This window comes from Hibiscus syriacus, unplaced genomic scaffold (assembly GCF_006381635.1).
Source record: "Hibiscus syriacus cultivar Baekdansim isolate YM2019G1 unplaced genomic scaffold, ASM638163v2 tig00110705_pilon, whole genome shotgun sequence".
NCBI classification, from domain to species: Eukaryota; Viridiplantae; Streptophyta; class Magnoliopsida; order Malvales; family Malvaceae; genus Hibiscus; species Hibiscus syriacus.
In genome coordinates, this window is record NW_024062831.1 from 120,923 (window position 1) to 141,773 (window position 20,851).

The 20,851-nt window shown below is 32.6% G+C and overlaps 1 protein-coding gene and 1 pseudogene across 2 annotated transcripts; both read right to left on the reverse strand.

The window, feature by feature from the left end:
- Positions 1 to 469: 469 nt before the first annotated feature.
- On the reverse strand, positions 470 to 3,702 carry LOC120138794 (annotated as a pseudogene).
- Positions 3,703 to 7,256: 3,554 nt separating this feature from the next.
- LOC120138708 (ferritin-3, chloroplastic-like) lies at positions 7,257 to 9,203 on the reverse strand. 2 transcript variants are annotated; one of them, XM_039154122.1, is made up of 8 exons: positions 8,788 to 9,187; positions 8,572 to 8,655; positions 8,435 to 8,495; positions 8,250 to 8,337; positions 7,902 to 7,963; positions 7,696 to 7,761; positions 7,552 to 7,615; positions 7,257 to 7,470 (listed from the first exon to the last, which is right to left on the reverse strand). In XM_039154122.1, exons 1-8 carry the CDS (start codon positions 9,078 to 9,080, stop codon positions 7,421 to 7,423), a joined length of 768 nt encoding a protein of 255 aa, XP_039010053.1. In that variant the 5' UTR covers positions 9,081 to 9,187; the 3' UTR covers positions 7,257 to 7,420. The 2 variants fall into 2 exon arrangements, with proteins under 2 accessions (XP_039010053.1, XP_039010054.1); XM_039154123.1 differs by lacking the exons at positions 7,257 to 7,470; positions 7,552 to 7,615 and having other exon boundaries at positions 7,696 to 7,784; positions 7,832 to 7,963; positions 8,788 to 9,203.
- Positions 9,204 to 20,851: the final 11,648 nt, after the last annotated feature.

Here is a 20,851-nt window from a genome sequence, read left to right on the forward strand (position 1 = left end):
ATTTAGGGTATGAAAACCAAAATATGATTTGATTTGAAAATTTTTATTAGTTTCATTTTGATTATTTGAGTCGATTTATTGAGTTAATTTAAATTTTTTATTTGAATTTTGAGTTTGAATTGAGTTTAAATTTATAAAATTTATAAAGATGAATAATCTAAAAACTGAAAATTTAAATGATGTCATTTTATAAAGTTGATTCACATTTGAAACACATAATCCTCAAATTTTTTATTAGTTTGAGATGATTATAAGGTAATTTTTATTTAAAATGCTATAAATCATTTGACAATAAACACTCAAACACCCTTACATACATCGTACTCGAATCCGGGACCTCAAAGGATAACAACCATCCCTTTAAACTCTAGGGTTAACAATTAACTCAACATTGCTAGAATGAATGTGACAATGAACAATCAGAATGAAAAGATTCCGCAGATTTCTCCTGGTTATCTCTATATATATCACTACAGCAGAATTTCCATTAGACTATTAATAAATACAGCCATTACTAGTTAAATCCTTGATGAGCGTTAAACGGATAAAAAGAGACACCGGAGGTACACCAATAAAGTACAACCATTACCGACCTACATAAGATGGATAAAACGTTTAAAATTTCATCCCCCTTAGCTTGCTTCAGCAGACATAATCTCAAGCTCAGCCCACCAAAGAGGAGAAAGTTTTGGTGTAGAACCATCAGGAGTAATTTCAGTAATCTCTCTCAACCTAGTACTAACTTCTCTCATATAGGTCTTTGTCCAGGTTCAGGGTGACACAAGCTTTTATGACCTCACCAATGTCCTCAACTTGCTTCTTGTCAAAAGATTTAGGGTAGGATCGATCATCTCCACAAGGGCTTGCTTGTTTCTCAAATAGTGTGACGCCCAGTCATCGAGTGAGCCATTGTCCACCATGTAAGGCATCCTACCTGTGACCATTTCGAATAATAACACACCAAATGCGTAGACATTGCTTCCTAGTGTTGCAGGTGGGGTATCAGACAGGTTGGTGAAACATGGGTCTGAGATTTTGGCTGCATAGTCTTCTGTTAGAACAACAGCTGAGGACGAGAGGTTTTTTTGCGGTATTGGTGGGTTCAGCTGGTGCATGTGCTCGAGGCAGTAAGCCATCCCCATTATGATTCTCAGCCTCATCATCCAGTCCAAGTGCTCAGATTCTTGAACTGCAATATCGATTGAAAAAAAAAAGCTACAATGTTTAAAACACCAAAGGAGAAGGTAAATGGCAAATCCCTGCAACCATTTGGTACTTACTGTGTATATGCTCAAAGAGAGTGCCATTAGGGGCGTATTCAAAGAGCATCATCCTAGTGAAAGGCTCGGTTTCTTCGCAATATCCGAGAAGGTTGACAAAATTTTTGTGGTTCACTTCCGACAATGTGTCAATCTGAGAACATTAACCAAGAAATAGTTAAATCAAACCATAAGAACACATCAATGGAGTGTATCTACGTGGAATTTACCAGTACAATACCTTGTTTCTGAACTGTGTTTCTAAGTTCTTTGACCAATCTTTGGCAGATTTCGCTGGGAACGAGGCCACTGCTATTTCAACCCCATTGGACAGTGTCCCTTTATAGACTGTGCCAATTGTTGAAGAACTGATTACATTGCTGAAATCTTCACAGGCTGCTTCCAGCTCTGATCTCTTCAGTTTCGGTACACCTGAAAATGCAAGTAATTTGATCATACATAACAAATATCGTCGCTAACTTTGATGAGCTACTAATGCATTAGATAAAGAAAGATTTAAAAAGGAGTTAATTGCACCAAACATCCTCAATCTATTGAATCAATAGAGTATCAGTTAGGTCTTTCCATAAGTCTAGACATCAAATTAGGCATTAAATGTTTGTTTGGACCTGGTTGATACAATACTAATACTTTCACATTTTCAAGTTCGTGATCAATTTAGAATCACAAATGCTAATACTTTCACATTTTCAAGTCCGTATAGTTTTGCGACTAAGGAGAAGAATTACCAGTCACAAATGCTTTCTGAGCTTTCCACTTAACCCTGTTTTTCCAAGGTTTCACATGAGATACTTTGGATGTTTTAAAGAGATAGGCAATGGCTATTAATATCAGAAGACATATGGTACCCCCCTATGGCTCCAGCCAGTATTGCAGTTGATGGTGTGAACTTGAATGTGATGGAGCAGAAGCATTAGTGATACTTTCTTTTCCGAAGGAGACCGATCCAGAGTAGAGGACCGATGTTTCCTCAGAGGATCTCTTGCCAATGTACGGTTTGCAGAATGCTTAGAAGTTGAGGGAGCATCATTTGCCGATGTACGATTTGCTGAAGACTTAGAAGATGGATGAGAATTTTGACCTCGACGTGCAGTAGAATATCCATTGACTAAAAGATGGGATGCCTTTGGTGGCATTGCAGGCATTTTCTGCACCAGTTTCCTTTGTGCAACATATTAGATTGGCCCCAGCTTCCTATCAGAGAAATCACAAGGTTTAAGCAATAGAGACACATACTATAATACGAACACAACACAAGTAAACGAGTTACTCTCAATATATCGCCGGCATACCTTTGGTTGCAAGTGGATTTAGTAGCCTCAGATGGTTGATATAGAAGCTCATTATTGTCTACTAAGCTGCACAATATGCATAAAATTAAGTCATTAAAACTGGTTTGGCTTAGAAAATCTCATTGAATTGCTCGAAAATCCCCGACTTACAGAACTGTTAGTGACAAATTGGAACCAAGTTGAGGTGGAATTAGTCCACTAAAGTTATTATATCCCAAGTCCAACACCTCTAATTCCTTCAGTTCTCCAATTTCTTCTGGGATTTTCCCAGTAAAACTGTTGTTCCTTAAATTACTGGGGAAAATAAATCTATCTGGTGAATTGAAGAAAGTAAAAGCATGCACCTAATTTTTTCTTTAGTTTTTTTTTGTGTATTCATAGATATCCCGTGTCCATACGTCGAACACATGTCGAACATGAGTAAAAATGAAGTAATATGCACTTACATAGACTTAATGTGCGCTAGATTTCCAAGCTCGGGTGCTATTGTTCCTTCAAGATAAGATCTTTCAAGTTCCTGCAATTTAACCCCATCCATCAAAATTTTTTTTTTCTTTTCTTGGTAACCAAACACCAAAGAAAATAAAAACTTACAAAAACAACTTTGCCATCATCAGAGCATTGAACACCAAACCAGGAACATGGTCAACTTCTCCATCTCCTTTCTTCCAATCCCACAAAGCACCAAATGGATCATTCACCACTTTCTCTTTCAGTCCCAACAAAGTCAACCCTGCATGCATTAACGAAACATCTTTTTTCCACAGTTTTTCTCGATAAACAAACAAACCCAGAACTTCCAAAGAAAAAAGAGAAGAAGAAAAGTTACCTTCACTCAACGACCAGCAACCCAAAGTCTGACATAGGAAAAACAGGAAGATAACAACTCCAAACTCTTGTTTTAATCTTACAAACTTACAGTTGTTGTTCACAATCATCCTTTTTCCTTGTTGTTTTGATATGGAAACTTAATTCAAACACTGAGTTGGAAGATAATAACGCAGATGAGTGAGTAGAAAACGCGTGGTGGTATCTGGTATACTAAAAGACTGAAGTGAATTAAAAGCTTTTGTATTTTAAATTTCCAAAGGTTTCATATTTAACAGCACCAGAGGCATATAAAGTGATTGGCGGAAAGAGAGTTGAAAATGAAATGAAAAGCTGGCAAATTATCAATGGACAGTAGTCGTGAGTCCAAACGATGACTTGACTTGTATTTTATTTTAAATTTATGTCCTTTTAATCCCACCCACACACACTACGAACTATTAAAAATTGGAAAATAAGAATAAAAAGTAAAAAAAAAAATCTGATTGAATTAGACTAGAAAGTTAGTTCTTAAAATTTATTCTGTGGAATTTAATTATTATTCAATTGAGAATTAAAAGTAAAAATATATTGTTATATTTTATAATTATATTTTCTTATAATTAAAGCATATCTAGATATATCTAAATTGTATTTAATTGTTTTATTCAAGAAATTCAACTATATTAAGTATGTGCCGATAATAATTATTTTATTTTAATGTGAGAAATTATACTTTAGCCCCTGAAATTTTCTTTATTTCATTTATTCTAGTTAGATTACAAAGTTATAACATTAAAATTTAATTAATAGTAAAAATTTTTACGTATCAACATTAATAATGATATTTTAATATTAAAAATATATATTTGATTAAAGCATTATACATTGAAATTCAAGTATTTTCAACTTAACTTATTATAAAATATGTAAAATTAAATTAAATTTCTAAACCTACGTATAAAAAATATGAGCGTGGCCTATACGTTGTTTGCTATGGACAGTACATGCTATCAAATTTAAAAACTTGTAGAATTGGAGCTTGCATATCTCCAACGCCAAAACATGTGTATGTATTTATGTTTGGATAAAAAATTATTTAAATATTTTTAATGTAAGCCTATAATAACATTTTCGTAATAAATATTATTAAAAAATATTTGTATGAAGAACTTCTTGTACTCTTAAATAAAAAAAATATTATACATTTAAATGCATTTTAATATCAAAAAAAAATATCTTTTACATGAAACAAACAACCTCATTTGTTAAGGAATAATTGTTATCCTTAGAGATTACGAGTTCGAGCACAATGTCTACATAATTTTTAAACGTACATTATCAAATAGTTGAAAGTCTTTCAAACATATAATGACTTGTAATTACTCCAGACTAATAAAAAACATTATTTTTATAAAAGAGATATCAAAGATTCCGTTAAATTTTATGGTCACCACCTTTACTTGTAAATGGCTTCATTAAATGTATATATAATATTCTTGTAGTTTATTATTTGTTATCGTACGTATATTATCAACTGCTTACTAATTTTGTGTTAATGTGATGTTATGAATTTTCATAAAATATAACATTTTATTAAAAGTGAATGGATGAGTTTTATGTATATATTTGATTCATTTTTTGTAAATATATAATAATACACTATCGATCAACAATCTTTAAAATATGTGATTAGAAGTTCTTAATTGACATTTTCTCTTTCTGTTTAGATTGTTGGTCCAATATTCATCGTGATCAAAATTTTCTCTTTGCCCTGAATAAGAATTGTTAAAAAAAACATTAATACACTATCGTACATTCATTCATTGCATATATGTACACATTAAACGCAAAAAGTAATTAGACTTATTTATTTTCTAAATGCGTATAATTTAATTTAATTTTACATTATTTTACCTGATTTTAAAAATATAAAATAAATAAATAGAGTGAAGAGAGGAAACGTTGAAGGAGTCGATGAAATCGTTTGGTGGTGCTTGGCTGGATTCTTTACTATCACATGCATGTTTGAGAGATTTATGTTCAAGTCATTCAATAAAATAAAACTATCGCTCTCTCATTGAATGTGATTATATACGTTTGTGGAATTTTCCATATTCATTTTTAATAATTACTTATTTAAATTAAATCTTATGATAATCTTTCTAATTTATAAATTATTATTTAAGATTTAGACGTATGACTAATTAGCGGCGGATCCACATTATATTTAGTGTAGGTATGTGGAAGTCTGAATTTTTTTTTAGTTAATTATCTATTTTGCTGATGATTTTATCCTGAAATTTTATTTATGTTTATTCTATACATAAGTTTTATATTATTAAAATATGTGTATTTATCCTATAAAATATGTTTATATCCATTATTGTGACTACTAATATAATATTAAAAATATTGTTATTTATATAAATTTTAATGATATGTCAATAGATTAAGTTATACAAATTTTATATTGTACCGTCTTCTATTTTTATTTTATAGTGTCATATAATAATTGATTATTTTGTGTATCAATGCAGTCTTATAGTTATTTAAAAAACAATAAATTAAAAAAGATGATTGTTTTGGTCAATTATTATTTTACTGATGATTTTTATCATGAAATTTTATTTATGTCCACTCCTTACATAAATTTTATATTGTTATCATTTGTGTGTTTACCCTAAAAAATATTATTATACCATCTTGTATTTTTATTTTACAGTGTCATACAAATTATTATTTATATAAATTTTAATGATACGTCAATAGATTAAGTTATACAAAATAATAATTGCTTATTTTGTGTATATTAAAAGTAACAATAATAATTAATTTATGTCCATGTATATGGGCATGGTGGGAGCCCATTTCCTTCTCAATTCATTGTAAGGTGGCCATAACCATAAGGCTCATGTGGGTTTTCTTGTATGGTGTCCTTTACATGATTAAATTCGCATTAAAGAATATGATTTTTTAATATATAAAATATTCATTAAATTTATTAAGATATTCTAAATTTTAATAAATTTAATGATGATTTTATAATATTTTAAAGTTTGATGACATTTTATAATTGCAGAGGTTTATAATAAAGGTAATTCTCATAATTTAATTTACTCTTCACAACATCATATTCGAACTTTAAACATTATTTAAGAAATCTAATACTTGATCTAAATAAATTATTTTATAGTTAATATGTAAAATGAATTCATTTGAAATGAAGCTTTGATTAGTATTATTTTCTCAATTCTATGTTACCGATAGGCAAAAAAGAATAAAATTATTTTTTATTTCCTTATAAATATAAAATTACAAAATAATACAATGATAAAATACATTTGAACTCCCACCAAAAGCTTATAATTCAATTCGAGAATTGATATCCATTTTTAGGCATGGTCTAATCCCTTTGGGAATTGAAGTCCAACAGAAAAGGCCAATTTCAAAACAACAAAATGAAGACATTTTAGGCAGATATGAGCGAACAGCCATGGAAGAGGTCAATTTCTATTGGAAAAACCCTAAGTTGAGCCACATATTCTGATATTTTCGTGATGGCCTCCTCCCACATTAATTCATTGAGATTAGATCAGCTTGATTCAATCGGTATTTTTTTTTGGTTTTTTCGAACCGTTCATTTTAATTCGATTGATTTATTTCGGTTCTCGGTTTTTTCATATTAACTCTTGGATTTCACAGTAAGATGATGCCATCTTCAATCACATATAAGACTTTGACATGTAAATGGTTATTGCTCATTAGCAATGTGCATTCATAGAAACTTCAAATGAACCCTACTTGTGATTAGGTTCTTCTACTGTTCTAGTCCTTCTCAAACCATTATTCCAAGTTATAGGATAACTCTGCAACATTTAACCGAAGAAAACAGTCATTAATGTCGATAGATCGACACAAAGCTTCTAAACTATTCATAAAACTTGCACCAAAATCTCTCAAACCCATAAACTACGGAAACAGGCCCTTATAGATCGACGCTCTGATACCGAAAGCAAGCAGTGGCTTTTATCTCGGATTTCATGCAGCCGCTCCCTCGTGGAGAAGCATCTGATCAAAGTGCCACACCCCTGAATGTACAAAGTAAGTTTATGAAACAAGTAACGAATAGAGAGACGACAACGACGACGAAGAGAAGTTCAGTTGCATACCATGTCCTTTGCCAACTCTTCTCAGCTGAGCCACATATTCTGATATTTTCTTGATGGCCTCCACCTACATAGAAAGCAAGATCATGATCATTTGTTCTGATTTTGGCGATTGAGAATGACAAAGGTCGAGAGTTGCATGCATACCTGCTCGGCTAAGTACTCGCCTTCAATGAAATCCGTCAGCTGCACATCATGGTTCCTCTCAGCCACCTGTTTCAGCGAAGTGTTGGCAAATCAGTTCAATGACTTCATAATCCAAATCAATAAGATCTTAGACTATATTAAGAGGTTGAGAAATCGAAAGGCTCGACCGGAACAGGATAGTTAATAGCAAAAGAAAAAAGTCTTACGCCGTGCAAGTTCAAGAGCTTTTCATTCGTTAGTTTCTCCAGGGACAAGGCAAGCTCCATTGCTGAACCAAGGAATTGAAATCGACTTATTAGACATTATCACAACAAAACCTACGGTTCCATGGAAGTAACAACAACCCAATGCCTCGTTCCGGTTTCTAACATATATAACAAACACATCGAATATACAAATTTCAAAACATGCATGGTTGCAAACATAATATCATAGAGTAACAGCAACTGAAATCGATTTATCAGACATTATCATGCAGTCCAATTAGGCATTAACAAGTGAATGTTGACACGATCACTTATAATAAACATACCAGGCATACAAATTCAACTCACCATATAAGGCATCTCCTTTCTCTACATGATCAAACTCCGATAAGGGCATCAATATCGACTGCAGCTTCACTTTTCCGCCTCGTTTGTTCTGCGAGGAACCGAAGGCGAATAAGGAAAAGATATTACATGACAAAGACTAACAACAACCAAAATAATAAATAACAACAACAACATAGACAAACAACCTGGTATTCCATCAATTTTTCAGCATGCTCTCTCTCTTCTAAACTAGATTCCTTAAAGAACCTATTCAAAAGAAAGCCTAAAATCAGCTCAATTTCACCAAAAAGGGTACCAAAAATGAAATTTCAGCAAGAATTACTTGGCAAGACCCTTGAGTGCAACGTTGTCCCTGTTGAAGTAAGCAAACATAGCATGGTACACATAGGAAACATTGTACTCCACACTGTCATTCCAAAAGAAACAAATACAAATTGTGTAAGATTTGAGATCAAACATAAACGCACATCCAAGAATCCACGGTAAAATAAACAAAAAAAAATGAAGATTAGATCATAAAAAAGAAAAAGAACCCTACTTGATTTGTTCATTGATGGCGGCTTCACATTCATCTGAATACTTTTGACGAGCCAGGGACACTTGAGGCAGAGATGGAACAAGATCAAACTCCTTCTTCACTTCCTCAAAGGGCTCGAAAATGACACTGGTTAATGGCTTGCTGGTGGCTCCTTTGGCCGCATAAACAACAACAGACCCAGACCCAGACCCAGACCTATTTTTTAGACAAGATAGAGAGGAAAACAGGGGTACCCGATTCTCCACCGTCGGATTCTTCAACAGAGAAAAAGCAGGGGAAGCTTTCAACAACATGGCTAATAAAAAAAGGAAGCTTTTTGATGAAAAGGGTGAAAAAAACAGAGACTTTTAACAAACAATTGAAGGAGAAGAAGATGGGGGCACGAGGGAAAGCGGATCAGCAGAGGAATATAAAGGATGGGGGATAGGTTTGGCTATTGGATGGAAGACACGTGGACGATGAAGATGAGGAGGTGGAAGGTGGGAGTGTGGCAGGCTTGTGGAGATATCCCATTTGTGATCCGAGAAAGGGTTTCCTTAATGGCTGCTTGTAATTATTTATCATTGATTCTCAGTCTGATTGTCTTTTTGCCCTCAAAAGTTACAGAAAAGGACAAAGAAGATAGAATATTGTTAATTCATGCAATTTTCTTTCTTTTTCATTTGTAAATCTTCTTTTCGATGAGATTTTTATTAAAAAAATTCTTTTATTTATGGTCATGTGATTAATTTTAAAAAATAATCAGTTATGTGTTTGATAATAAACAAATTATTGTTAAATATTATTAATTAATTAGAAAATTATTGTAAATCTTTAAATATTAGATGAAATAACGATATGCTATAATATAATGTTATTTTAATCCTAGAAACTTATATATTTAAAATAATTAAATAAATTTATTCTTTCATATTTAAAAAGTCTATTACTTTAGTCTTTGTTCTTGTTTTAAATTATTAGTTTTTCTCATTTCCACTTATTGGTTGGAGAAAAATAGATCGATCAATGTAAAACATTTTCCTGATCAACAGAATTTCTTTCGTATTTTCTGGAAAATGACTTACGGTTTGTTTTTTCCTAAGTCATTTTTCTGAACTATTCAATTTAAAGCATAAATACTCAAAATAATATTATTTTTATGTATTTAATATTAATATGATATTTTAGTATTATTTTAATAAAGTATTAATTATTAACATATTTAAAATATATATTTTTTAATATTTTTTAACAATATAATATATAATAATAATATTATTATATAGTTAGCTATATTATAATAATATATGATATTATTATATTCTTATTTTAATAATATATAATAAATTATTAATAAAATTTAAATTAATTATTAGTTTCTTAAAAAATATTATTAAATTATTAATAATAAATAATATCATTTATGCGTTTAATATTAAAATATTATTTTAATAAAAATAATTAAAATAATTAAAATATATTTAAAATATAATATACTATTCTTATTTAATAAATCTTTAATATAATTTATAATATTTTTATTTTAATAAAATATACTAAACTTAACATTTTTATTTATAAAATTTTAGAAATAATATTTTAATAATAATAGCATAAATAATATTAAATAAATTATTCTAATATTTTTAAAATAATAATATTAAGTTTTATAATAAATAATATTATTTATTATATTTCATATTTATAATAAATAATTTTTACAAAATTTATCAACTAGTGAAAAATGGTTTACGCAACATCTTCCAAGCACCGTAAAATTTTTTTTCAGGAAATGTTTTTCAAAAGATGTAACTTATTTTACGAAAAACATTTTTTAAAAAATATTTTCAGTAAAATAAACGAACCTTAAATGTTATTTTGATACAATAGAGTAATTTGATTTGACAATAGTAAAAAATATAAAAAATTAAATTATTTTAAATTAGAATTGAATTAACAAAACATATAAATGTTAGGGATTCCATTATAAAATTCCCCAGCATCATTTTCCCTTTTCTTTACTTTAGCTGTTTTAAAAGGATGCCCTAATTATTAATATTATTATTTTGAAAAAGAAATTGGTGAGATGTGATGGAAAAGAGAGGCATCCCAAGAAGAGAGATGGAAGAAGGGAAAAAGTAGGTTTTAGAAATAGAGGCGTGGCAAGTGTTTATTAGACTCACATTGCTAAACAAAGGCTTATTCATCTCCACGAATAAGTGGAGGCCTTTCACTTTTCACTAAAATATCTGATTATTGGGCTCCATATACCTTTATTTATTATAGATTTCACATCATGTGTTGTTATAATCAATGCATAGACAAGTTGTATAATCACATATTAGTAAGTAAATAGACAAGTTTAACTCTACCATATTGGCCTTGGTTCACAAAGTAGTATACCTAATCCATGTATATAGTCAGATCTTGGTCGGCTAGCTTTTCACATATTATGCAGAACGCTCATCTCTACTTCTTATGAAATCAAAGAATCCATCAACTGTTTGATCAAAGCTGTGAGGGACATGTTTTCTTTTTAAACTTATGTGAGGGATAGGTTTGTTGGTAGTATTAGGGATGGTAATGGATCGGATTGGTGTTTTTGGCTCACTTGATCTTATCTCGATTCAAGTTTAGGGAAACTCTACTTTTATCTTAACTCGAATCAATTTTTGGATAAAAACATGAATCCTATTCGACACACATATATATAGAGAGATGTATTACAGTAGTTATCTAAATATATAAAAAGTAAATTATATTATTATTTCTGGATCAGATATATTAACATTCGGATCAAATATCCATTCTTAATAAGGACTTCATTGTAAATACGCAAATGTAGCCCATTTGATATATAGACCTTAACCTTTTGGACTATTTTATTAGGGCTTCAATTGAGCCGACATTACTTCCACATTCAATTTTAGGGTTTATATGCCCACTTATTACCCATTGAAATCTCCGTTAGTTTTCTTCTTTCTCTTCTATCTTATTAGGTTATTTTTCTTGATTATTTAAAAGGGTGATATCATCGATCATTGGACCAATGACGGTTATGCTTTGCTATAACCATACGTCTTCTCTTTATCTTACGTAAATGGTCGATGTTTTTTATTATTATTTTTTATTTTATGTTTTTATCTTTTAAGGTTAAATTTTATATCGACTTTTTGATTGATATTTATTTGATTATTTTATTTATCTATTAATGATTTAGACTCTCAAAATAATTCTATGCTATTGATGTGTTGTTATCATCCTAAATATATCGTACTTGAGTTGTGATAGCGTAATGTCTCCGTTATGAATGATCTCAATCGTAAAAAGGAAAATTATTCTCTTTAGAGATTGTGTGCATTGTGAATGTGTTAATAAAATTCTAAACAAATATTAACGTATACTTATTTTAAAATATTAAAAAAAACATTGCACAAGACCCTAACCCCAACAGCGAAATGATCAATGTTACAAAGACAACCAACTTTAATTACGACAGAATTAAAGAATGAAAGAAAAAAATGAAGCATCTGGAAAATGAACCAAATTAATTCATTGCCAATGCCCACGAACCTCATTTAATGCACATGCATTCGACGTCGGACGTCTCATGTTTCTCCTTCCAAAGTGGTCATGAGCTGAAGATGTCTGTTTTTTCTTCATTAATTATTTGCTGCCTTCAATAATTTTCAGACAACCTTTCCTTCCTCTTCTTTACATGGTCTCTCTTCCCTAGACCTAATTAGGTCATTCAAAACACAATGGCAATAATATATTATCACTCTTCTTTACAGAGGCCTATCATGGGGCACTCCATCAACTGTCAAATTTTCGTTTTGTTTTTCTTACTAAAACCAAAAAGATTTTATATTTCATAACAGAGACAAACACAAAAACACAATGAAAAGAGAGCTTCTTTGTGTCTTGTTTTATTTTTTAAGACACTAAAGGAAGCTTGGAATCGTGTGATGAGGCCATTAAATGCAAAGAGATAGATAAGACTTAGAGTTCCTAATAAAGCTACAAATTTCAATACCAATCTCCCTCGAAATAGGCTTCATTTTTGTATTTTTTAAAATTAAAATATCCCTTTATCTATTTTTGCATGTCAGGGTCTCATTAATTCATGGTGGGGTGGGGGGTTAGTGTTCAAGTTTCTTCATTATTAAATTTTACACTCATCATAAGATAGGTTTAATTTCATCATAAAAGAGTATCTAATAATTTCTTATTTCTAGTTTATTGATGAAATATATTATTTTAACTTTGTTCTTCATATAATTTACTGATCATGCATAAAATTATATGCTACTACATAAATATAAAAAATATTACCAAGGACTTCTCTAACCACTTAGTTAGTGGTAGAATGGTACCATATTTTTTTATACAGTAACCTTAATTCTCCCAAACCATATTTTTAATTCTTCAAAATCTTTGAACTAATTGCATTAAGCACATACGAACTTACGATCTCTAACAAATATCAATAAAATTAAGAATTATTTCACTTATCATGCATGCCTATTAATTATTATTATTATTATTTATACATATAAATCAGAGTTACCCTGGTTTGATCTTTTGACACACACGTTCATGGGCTATTATAAATATGCGTACTCTCTTCAACTCTAATTTAACAAAGCTTGCACTTTACTCACACCCTTTCCTTCCAACCAGATTAGCTTAATTTCCTTCTTATTTCCTTTCCTCTCGAGTTTTCTTCATCACTTACCAACAAAAATTAACTTCCAAACACTTCAATAATTCCCCAAAGCAATGGGAGGAAATTCGCCTTGCGCTTCCTGCAAGTTGCTTCGTCACCGTTGCGCCAACGACTGCATCTTTGCACCGTATTTCCCTTCCGATGATCCCGACAAGTTCGCCATCGTTCACAAGGTTTTCGGTACTAGCAAGGTTAGAGGTTCATAGGGGGAATCTCTATTTTTGAGTTTAAATATTTATCAGGTCCCGTTATTTTTTGAAGTTAAACAAATTGGTCCCTATATTTTTTTGAAGATGCTAATGGATTGGGGTTTTGAAAGCAGGAGCTTCCCGTGCAGCAAAGGGCAGATGCAGTGAGCAGTTTGGTGTATGAAGCAAATGCAAGAGCTAGAGACCCGGTTTATGGATGTGTAGGGGCCATATATTATATGCAAAACCAAGTTTCTTAGCTTCAAATGCAGCTAGCATGGCTCAAGCCGAGATTGTGTGCATCCAAATGCAACAAGAGCCTATTGTGCAAACTAGTCCCCAAATTTTATTAGACCAAGTAGTTGATGACAAATCATTTCTTCTTCATAACTAGAACTTCAATTTTGCTAATTCATCTTCTTCTTCTACCAATGTAAATATTCACCACTCCCTCATAGGGAACGAACCGATTATTGAGCGAATTTAGTGATGTGATCGTGCCGCATCGACTCACACAACCAGACAACGCTCCAGGATGGGACATAGAAGAGTTCACTATTGCAATGAATGGATACACAATAACAAAAATCGGTGATGTATGCTTCAGTGACCAGCCTGTGGTCGAGTACCTTGCGGTGCTAAGGCATATTAACGTTTCAACTTCGGACAAGCCTACATTGTTCCCTCCGTCTACTTCTTGGATGGTCGATGGACAAGACATCGAATAGGGAGGTTCTCAAGGTTTCAAAACACTTAGTCTGAAGATTAGCTGGAAACTGAAAGATGGAAAGAACCCTCCTTACATACATATAATATATACGTCGAGAAATAATCGAAACAGTATATCCGAGCTCCGGGAAGGAAGGTAGAAGGAGAACGAGAGTACGTAGAAGTAGCACACGTAGAAGCTGTTGCGGAATATGGCTATCGGATAGAGCAAAATCGCAACTGATAATTTGAGAAAATAAAAATAATGATGAAAAAGACACAAATTTTACGTGGAAAACCCCTAAATAATATAGGGTAAAAATCACGGGCAAAGGTAGAAGAATTTCACATGAGAAAATAGGAATTACAACTTCTCTCGATCTAACAAGGAGAATACAATGACAATTCTCTTTTGATAAAAAGGTGAAAACAACTCTCAAGAAAACTTTATAAATTCTCTAGTATTGGGAGAAAGCTAGAATAATTTGGGATAATTTTGAAGCTAAATGGGTTAGGGTATTTATAGTTGAAGCTTAATGACTAATCTTATAAATACCCTAAAGTATAGGGACTAAATTTTATAATTTTCCCTTACCAAATTCAACAAAATCTATTGCCACAATTTTTGCAGCCTTTTGACCACTGCACATTCGGTGCATTAATGCACCGAATAAATGTTTGACTTTCAACAATCTCCCACTTGAAGATTTAATTGAAACAATCATATCTTCACACCATTTTTTCTACCTTGTACCTTCATATTGCTTACGTTTCTGACAGGCCACAAGAGAATCGACACCGAGTAAATGTATCAGCATTTACCGCCTTTGTCATGAAATCTGTTATGTTGTCTTTGGTATGGTATTGAACTCGTATGTGTTTTGTCTTTGAATGAAATACTGGATTCCTTGCTAAATATAAGGCGCTTTGACTGTCACAAAACAGAGAGACATACTCTTGATTGTGCCCAAGCTCCTCTAATATCATCTTCAACCAGATTGCTTCTTTACTGGCTTGTGTAGCTGCTACATATTATGCCTCTGTTGTGGATGTAGCCATAACTGACTGTAGTTTTGAAACCCAACTTACAGCTCCACCAACAGCTTTGAACACATATCATGTAGTAGATTTGCTTTTATCTAAATCTCCTGCATAGTCAGAATCTACATACCCATTGATAAGTAAGTTTGATCCTCTGTAATATAGTGCAACATTTGAGGTCCCTTTGATGTATCTCAAGATCATCTTTACTTTATTCCAATGTTCTTTGCCTGGATTTGCCATGTATCGACTAACCACTCCTACTGCTTGTGTAATGTTTGGTCTTGTGCATATCATAGCGAACATTAAACTTCCTACTGCCGATGCATACGGTACTCGAGACATCTCCATCCTCTCTTCTTCACTATTAGGACTCATACTGGTGGATAATTTGAAGTTAATAGGAAAATGGGTAGAAATTGGCTTATAATCTTGCATGTTGAATCGTGACAAGATATTCTTCAAGTAATTCTTTTGTGAAAGTCAAATCTTCCTATTACTTCTCTCCCGGTGAATTTGCATCCCCATAATCTTGTTTGCTGATCCCAAGTCTTTCATTTCAAATTCCCTAGCCAGTTGTGCCTTCAATTCTTCAATATGATCTTTGTTGGGTCCTCCAACCAACATGGCATACACATACAACATCAATTTAACAAAATCATTATCACCAAACCTCTTGAAATAAGCACAAGGGTCTGCATTAAGTATGTTGTATCCAAGGCACATAATGAAGGAATCAAATCTCTTATACCAACACCACGACGCTTGCTTTAAACCGTATAGAGATTTTTTCAACTTGCAAACCAAGTTTTTCTTTTCTTTTTCTTCAAAACCTTCAGGCTGGAGCATGTAAATTTATTCATCAAGATTTCCATGAAGAAAAGCTGTTTTAACATCTAGTTGCTCTAGATGTAAGTTCAATGTAGCACACATTGCCAAAACTACTCGAACTGCTGTTAGTCGAACCACAGGAGAAAAGATTTTATTGAAATCAATACCTTCTTTTTTGAGCATATCATTTGACCACCAGTCTTGCACAATACCTCTCAACTTGATCGTTACCATTTCGCTTGATTTTGAAGACCCATTTGTTCAATTGGCTTTCTTCCTTGTAGTAGTGGCACAAGGTCCTACGTATTATTTTTATGAAGGGTTTTAATTTCTTATTGCATCGTCATCATCCATAGTGAAACATCTGAGCTATTTATTGCCTCCTGGAATGTTTATGGCTCACCGTCCTCTGTTAAAAGACAATATGCAACATTTCTTTCTATAACATAATCTGAGTGCCAATTGAGACGCCTTCTAACACGATCTGATTGATGAGTTGTTGGAGCTTCAGAACTCTCTAGTTCTTGTTCATCATGCGCTGGTTCTGCTTCAGAAGAATCTCCTTATTCAAACTCCTTTTCCACATATATCTGTGTAGTCTCTGACTTTTCAGCACTACTATATTCTTTTTTTCTTTGTAGTTTATCTTCTACAAATATAACATCCCTACTGATAATCACTTTGCAGGCAGTGGGATCCCACAAGCGATACCCCTTTACACCATCAGCATAATCCAAGAATTTGCATTTCTTTCTTGGGAGTTGTACATCACGTACACAATACTTTCAAATACATGGAGGTTTGAATAATCAGCTGGTTTTCCAGTCCACATCTCCATTGGTGTCTTTAGCTTTATTACAGTTGATGGAGCTCGATTCACCAAATAACAGGTGGTATTGACTGCTTCTGCCTAAAATGAGTTTTCTAGGCTTACAGCCCTCAACATTGCTCTTGTTCTTTCTAACAAGGTTCTGTTCATTCGTTCTGTCACTCCATTTTGTTAAGGAGTGTTTGCCACTGTGAACTGTCTTTTGATGTCTTATTTCTTGTAAAAGTCATCAAATTCTTCACTTGTGTATTCTCCTTCATTATCTGTTCTGAAACACTTGATCTTATTTCCAGAATCAAGTTTCACCAGCGCTTTGAAGTTTTTGAGAGTTGAAAACAATTCTGACTTCTTCTTAATAGGGTACACCCAACATCTCATGGAGTAGTCATCAATAAATGAGACAGTATTTTGCTCCGCCTAGAGATGTAACTGGTGCTTGCCATACGTCATAATGAACCAATTCTAGAATAATTTTCCTCTAGAATTTGACGTGTTGAATTATATCTGGTGCTGCTTACTTGTTATACAATGCTCACACAAAGTAAGTGATACATTTTTTAAGCCTAGAAGTAGCTTTTGCTCTACAAGGATTTTCATTCCTTGTTCTGACATGTGTCCAAGTTTCTGATGTCATAGCATTGCAGAATCTGAACTACATGAGGCAACAGAGACTTCTGCTTCTAGCAAAGTTTCTCCCTTCAGTATGTACAAGTTTCCTGCTATTTTTTCTCCTTTAATCATCACAAGTGCTCCACGGAACACATTTATGATTCATTTCCGTGTTTCAATCTTGCTTGCATTATTATCCAACAATCCATAGGATAATAAATTTTTCTTCAGGCCTTTCACGTGTCGCACATCTCGAACAACTTTAATTGTTCCATCATACATCTTCAATTTGATGGTTCCAATGCCAACGATCTCTAAGGCATGATCATTGCAACTATACACAGATCCTCCTGAGACAGGTTCATAATGATGGAACAATTCTCTTCTTGAGCTCATGTGATATGTTGCTCCTGAATCATTGTGTCATATATCTGCAAATCTCTTTCTACCTTCCACGGTGGTTGACGCTTCACAACATAAAGCATCTTCATCATCTGAAGTGTTTGGGTATTGTCTTGTGGATTGGAGTTTTTACCTAGACTCTAACATTCATTCTTCAAGTGACTATTCTTTCAACAGTTGTAGCACTTTAAATTCTTCTTGCTTCTCGACTTTGATCTACTATGTTTGTGACTGCTGCTTTGGCCACGTCTGTTGATCTCCCTCTTATTGTTGTCAACGCTTCTTCTTGTTGCAGATTTACTTGTATCTCTTCTTTGTTCTTGAGCCGATTTTCTTCTTGTAGAACAGCAGCTGCAACGTCATCGAAGACTAGACTGGTGACATTACTGTTTGTCAAGTTGATGATGAGTTGATCATACGAATCAGATAGACTTTAAAGTAAAAGTTTAGCACGTTCTTGTTCTCATATTGTACATCTTAAGGATGTAAGCTGAGAAAAGAAAGCTATAATGATTTGGGATAATTTTGAAGATAAATGGGTTAGGGTATTTATATTTAAAGATTAAGGACTAATCTTGTAAATATCTTAAAGTACATAGACAAAATTTGATAATTTTCCCTTACCAAATTCAACAAAATCTGCTGCCGCAATTTCAACAATTTTTGCAACCTTTTAACCACTGCACATTCGGTGCATTAATGCACCGAATAAATGTTTGACTTTCAACAGAAGCCTTCTATGAATCTCAACATGTCATCTCTTGTACTTCCAGCCTTAAATTTATCATTCAAGTGTGCGATGTTGATGGTGCGAGCGAGAAGCTCAAAGATGCACCATTTTTTCAACTCAATGTATGAAGCTGAAAGAAGGATCCCACTTAAGTTCCTTTGCCTTGACCTTTAGGCAAACAAATCATAATAGCTTACCTATGAATATAAGCATGCAGCTGTATCCTTCTGATAAACTATAAATAAATAGCTTACCTATGAGTGTAAGCAGATATATCCTTATAATAAACTATAAACATATAGCTTACCTATGAGTGTAAGCAGCTATATCCTTATAATAAACTATAAATAAATAGCTTACCTATGAATATAAGTAGATGTATCCTTATAATAAACTATAAATAAATAGTTTACCTATTAATGTAAGCCGTTGGATCATAAATGTATTCTATTTATTAAGCAATTCTAAGACCTTTGAACATCACACACACGTACATATACTGACCTGTTTCAAATATAACGACTCGTGCAAATTTACTCAACCCTAAAAATAACAATTTTGAGTAGATCTGACAAGTAAAACGACAAACTAAAAAGGATATAATGAAATGTTATTCTAATGGAAATAATTTAATTTGATAGACTAGTTTATTTTGAAATATAATTTAAAATAAGACATATTCAGGTTACTATAAGATAATATAGATATCATCATATTTAAAGAAAAATTTACAAGTATAACTGAGGTATCTTCGTCTTTGTAGAAACATTAAGGTAGAATTTCTTTTATTAGGACAACACAATCTCGATTCTCGTTAAGACACAATGAAAAAACACATATTGATAGAACGGAGATAACTCAACCCCTTAGGTAAATTTATAAGTTGTAAGCTTAGGGTTGTTACATGTCTACTCCCGACAGAGACATCTCGACGGTTATGGGGTAGATATGTCTCATTACCAGTGGATAAAAAAGACATTCAATTGCGGATACAGAAAAATTTTATTAGGTGGGCTATATTAAATTTTTTATCTAATATAATTCATATATATATATATATATCATTCTATATTCGTTCGTTTTAAGATCTATGTTCGTTGGTTTTATTTTATATATACAAATGAATGCTTATGCGTATTATTTATTGAAAGGATGAGGAATGTGATGTAGGAACAAATCTTTGAATTATTAAAAGAAGTGGGCGATGGAGAAGTAGCTGGTTTATTGGTTTATCCCCTCCGTCAGAACAAGTTTGACTAGGAGGGCTTTGATAAAGTAAGAGAGGCTCGTGCAGTAGTGGCAGGACTGATCGCCGCCGTAGCATTCGCCGCAGGACTTACCCTACCTGGTGGTTACAAGAGTGATGAAAGCGATCAAGACCGAGGTTCGGCAATCCTGAGTCATGAGTCGGCTTTCAGAGCATTTATTATTGCAGATAGCGTTGCCATGATCTCCGCCTTGTTAGCTATCAAGTTGAATTATCGGTCCGCTGACCCTGCAGTAACTCGAGTACGAAAAGCATACAAACTTTCCTCATTTAACCTCGTGAATTTGTTCGGCCATCTTGCAGAGGCAGCGTCGGTGGTGGCTTTCATCACTGGCTTATATGCGGTGTTAAAACCTGCTCTCACACTTGCTATCGCTACTTGCATCATTATCTTGTGCTTTTTTATAGGTTATTTTGTGGTGGCTGAATTCATAAATTATACGCTACTATAGGTGAGATTATTTTTTATATACTAACCATCTATAAATTTGCATAAAGTACATGAAAGTGCAGAGCATGTTAGCTTCTAAAGTATTATTGCTTTTAGAGTTTTGATGAGTATGATGCATCAATTGGTATGAACATGACATCCTCACAAGGCTTAGAATTGCATTCTACATATATTTGATTGATTGTTGAGGTATGGTGTGCTCATATGGCATGTCTGGTAAGCTAGAAGTGCATAAATTATACATAATTTACAATTTATACTAAACTTTGCATAAGCGTTACATTTGAGTTAAAGATTTGC

What these genes read in the sequence shown, in the direction of transcription:
- LOC120138708 (XM_039154122.1), bottom strand. Translation starts at nt 9,080, where the DNA reads ATGTTGTTGAAAGCTTCCCCTGCTTTTTCTCTGTTGAAGAATCCGACG. An exon ending in GCACTCAAGGGTCTTGCCAA is followed by an intron (nt 8,496 to 8,571) that starts GTAATTCTTGCT and finishes TCTTTTGAATAG; the next exon opens with GTTCTTTAAGGAATCTAGTT. An exon ending in GCGAGTACTTAGCCGAGCAG is followed by an intron (nt 7,616 to 7,695) that starts GTATGCATGCAA and finishes CTTTCTATGTAG; the next exon opens with GTGGAGGCCATCAAGAAAAT.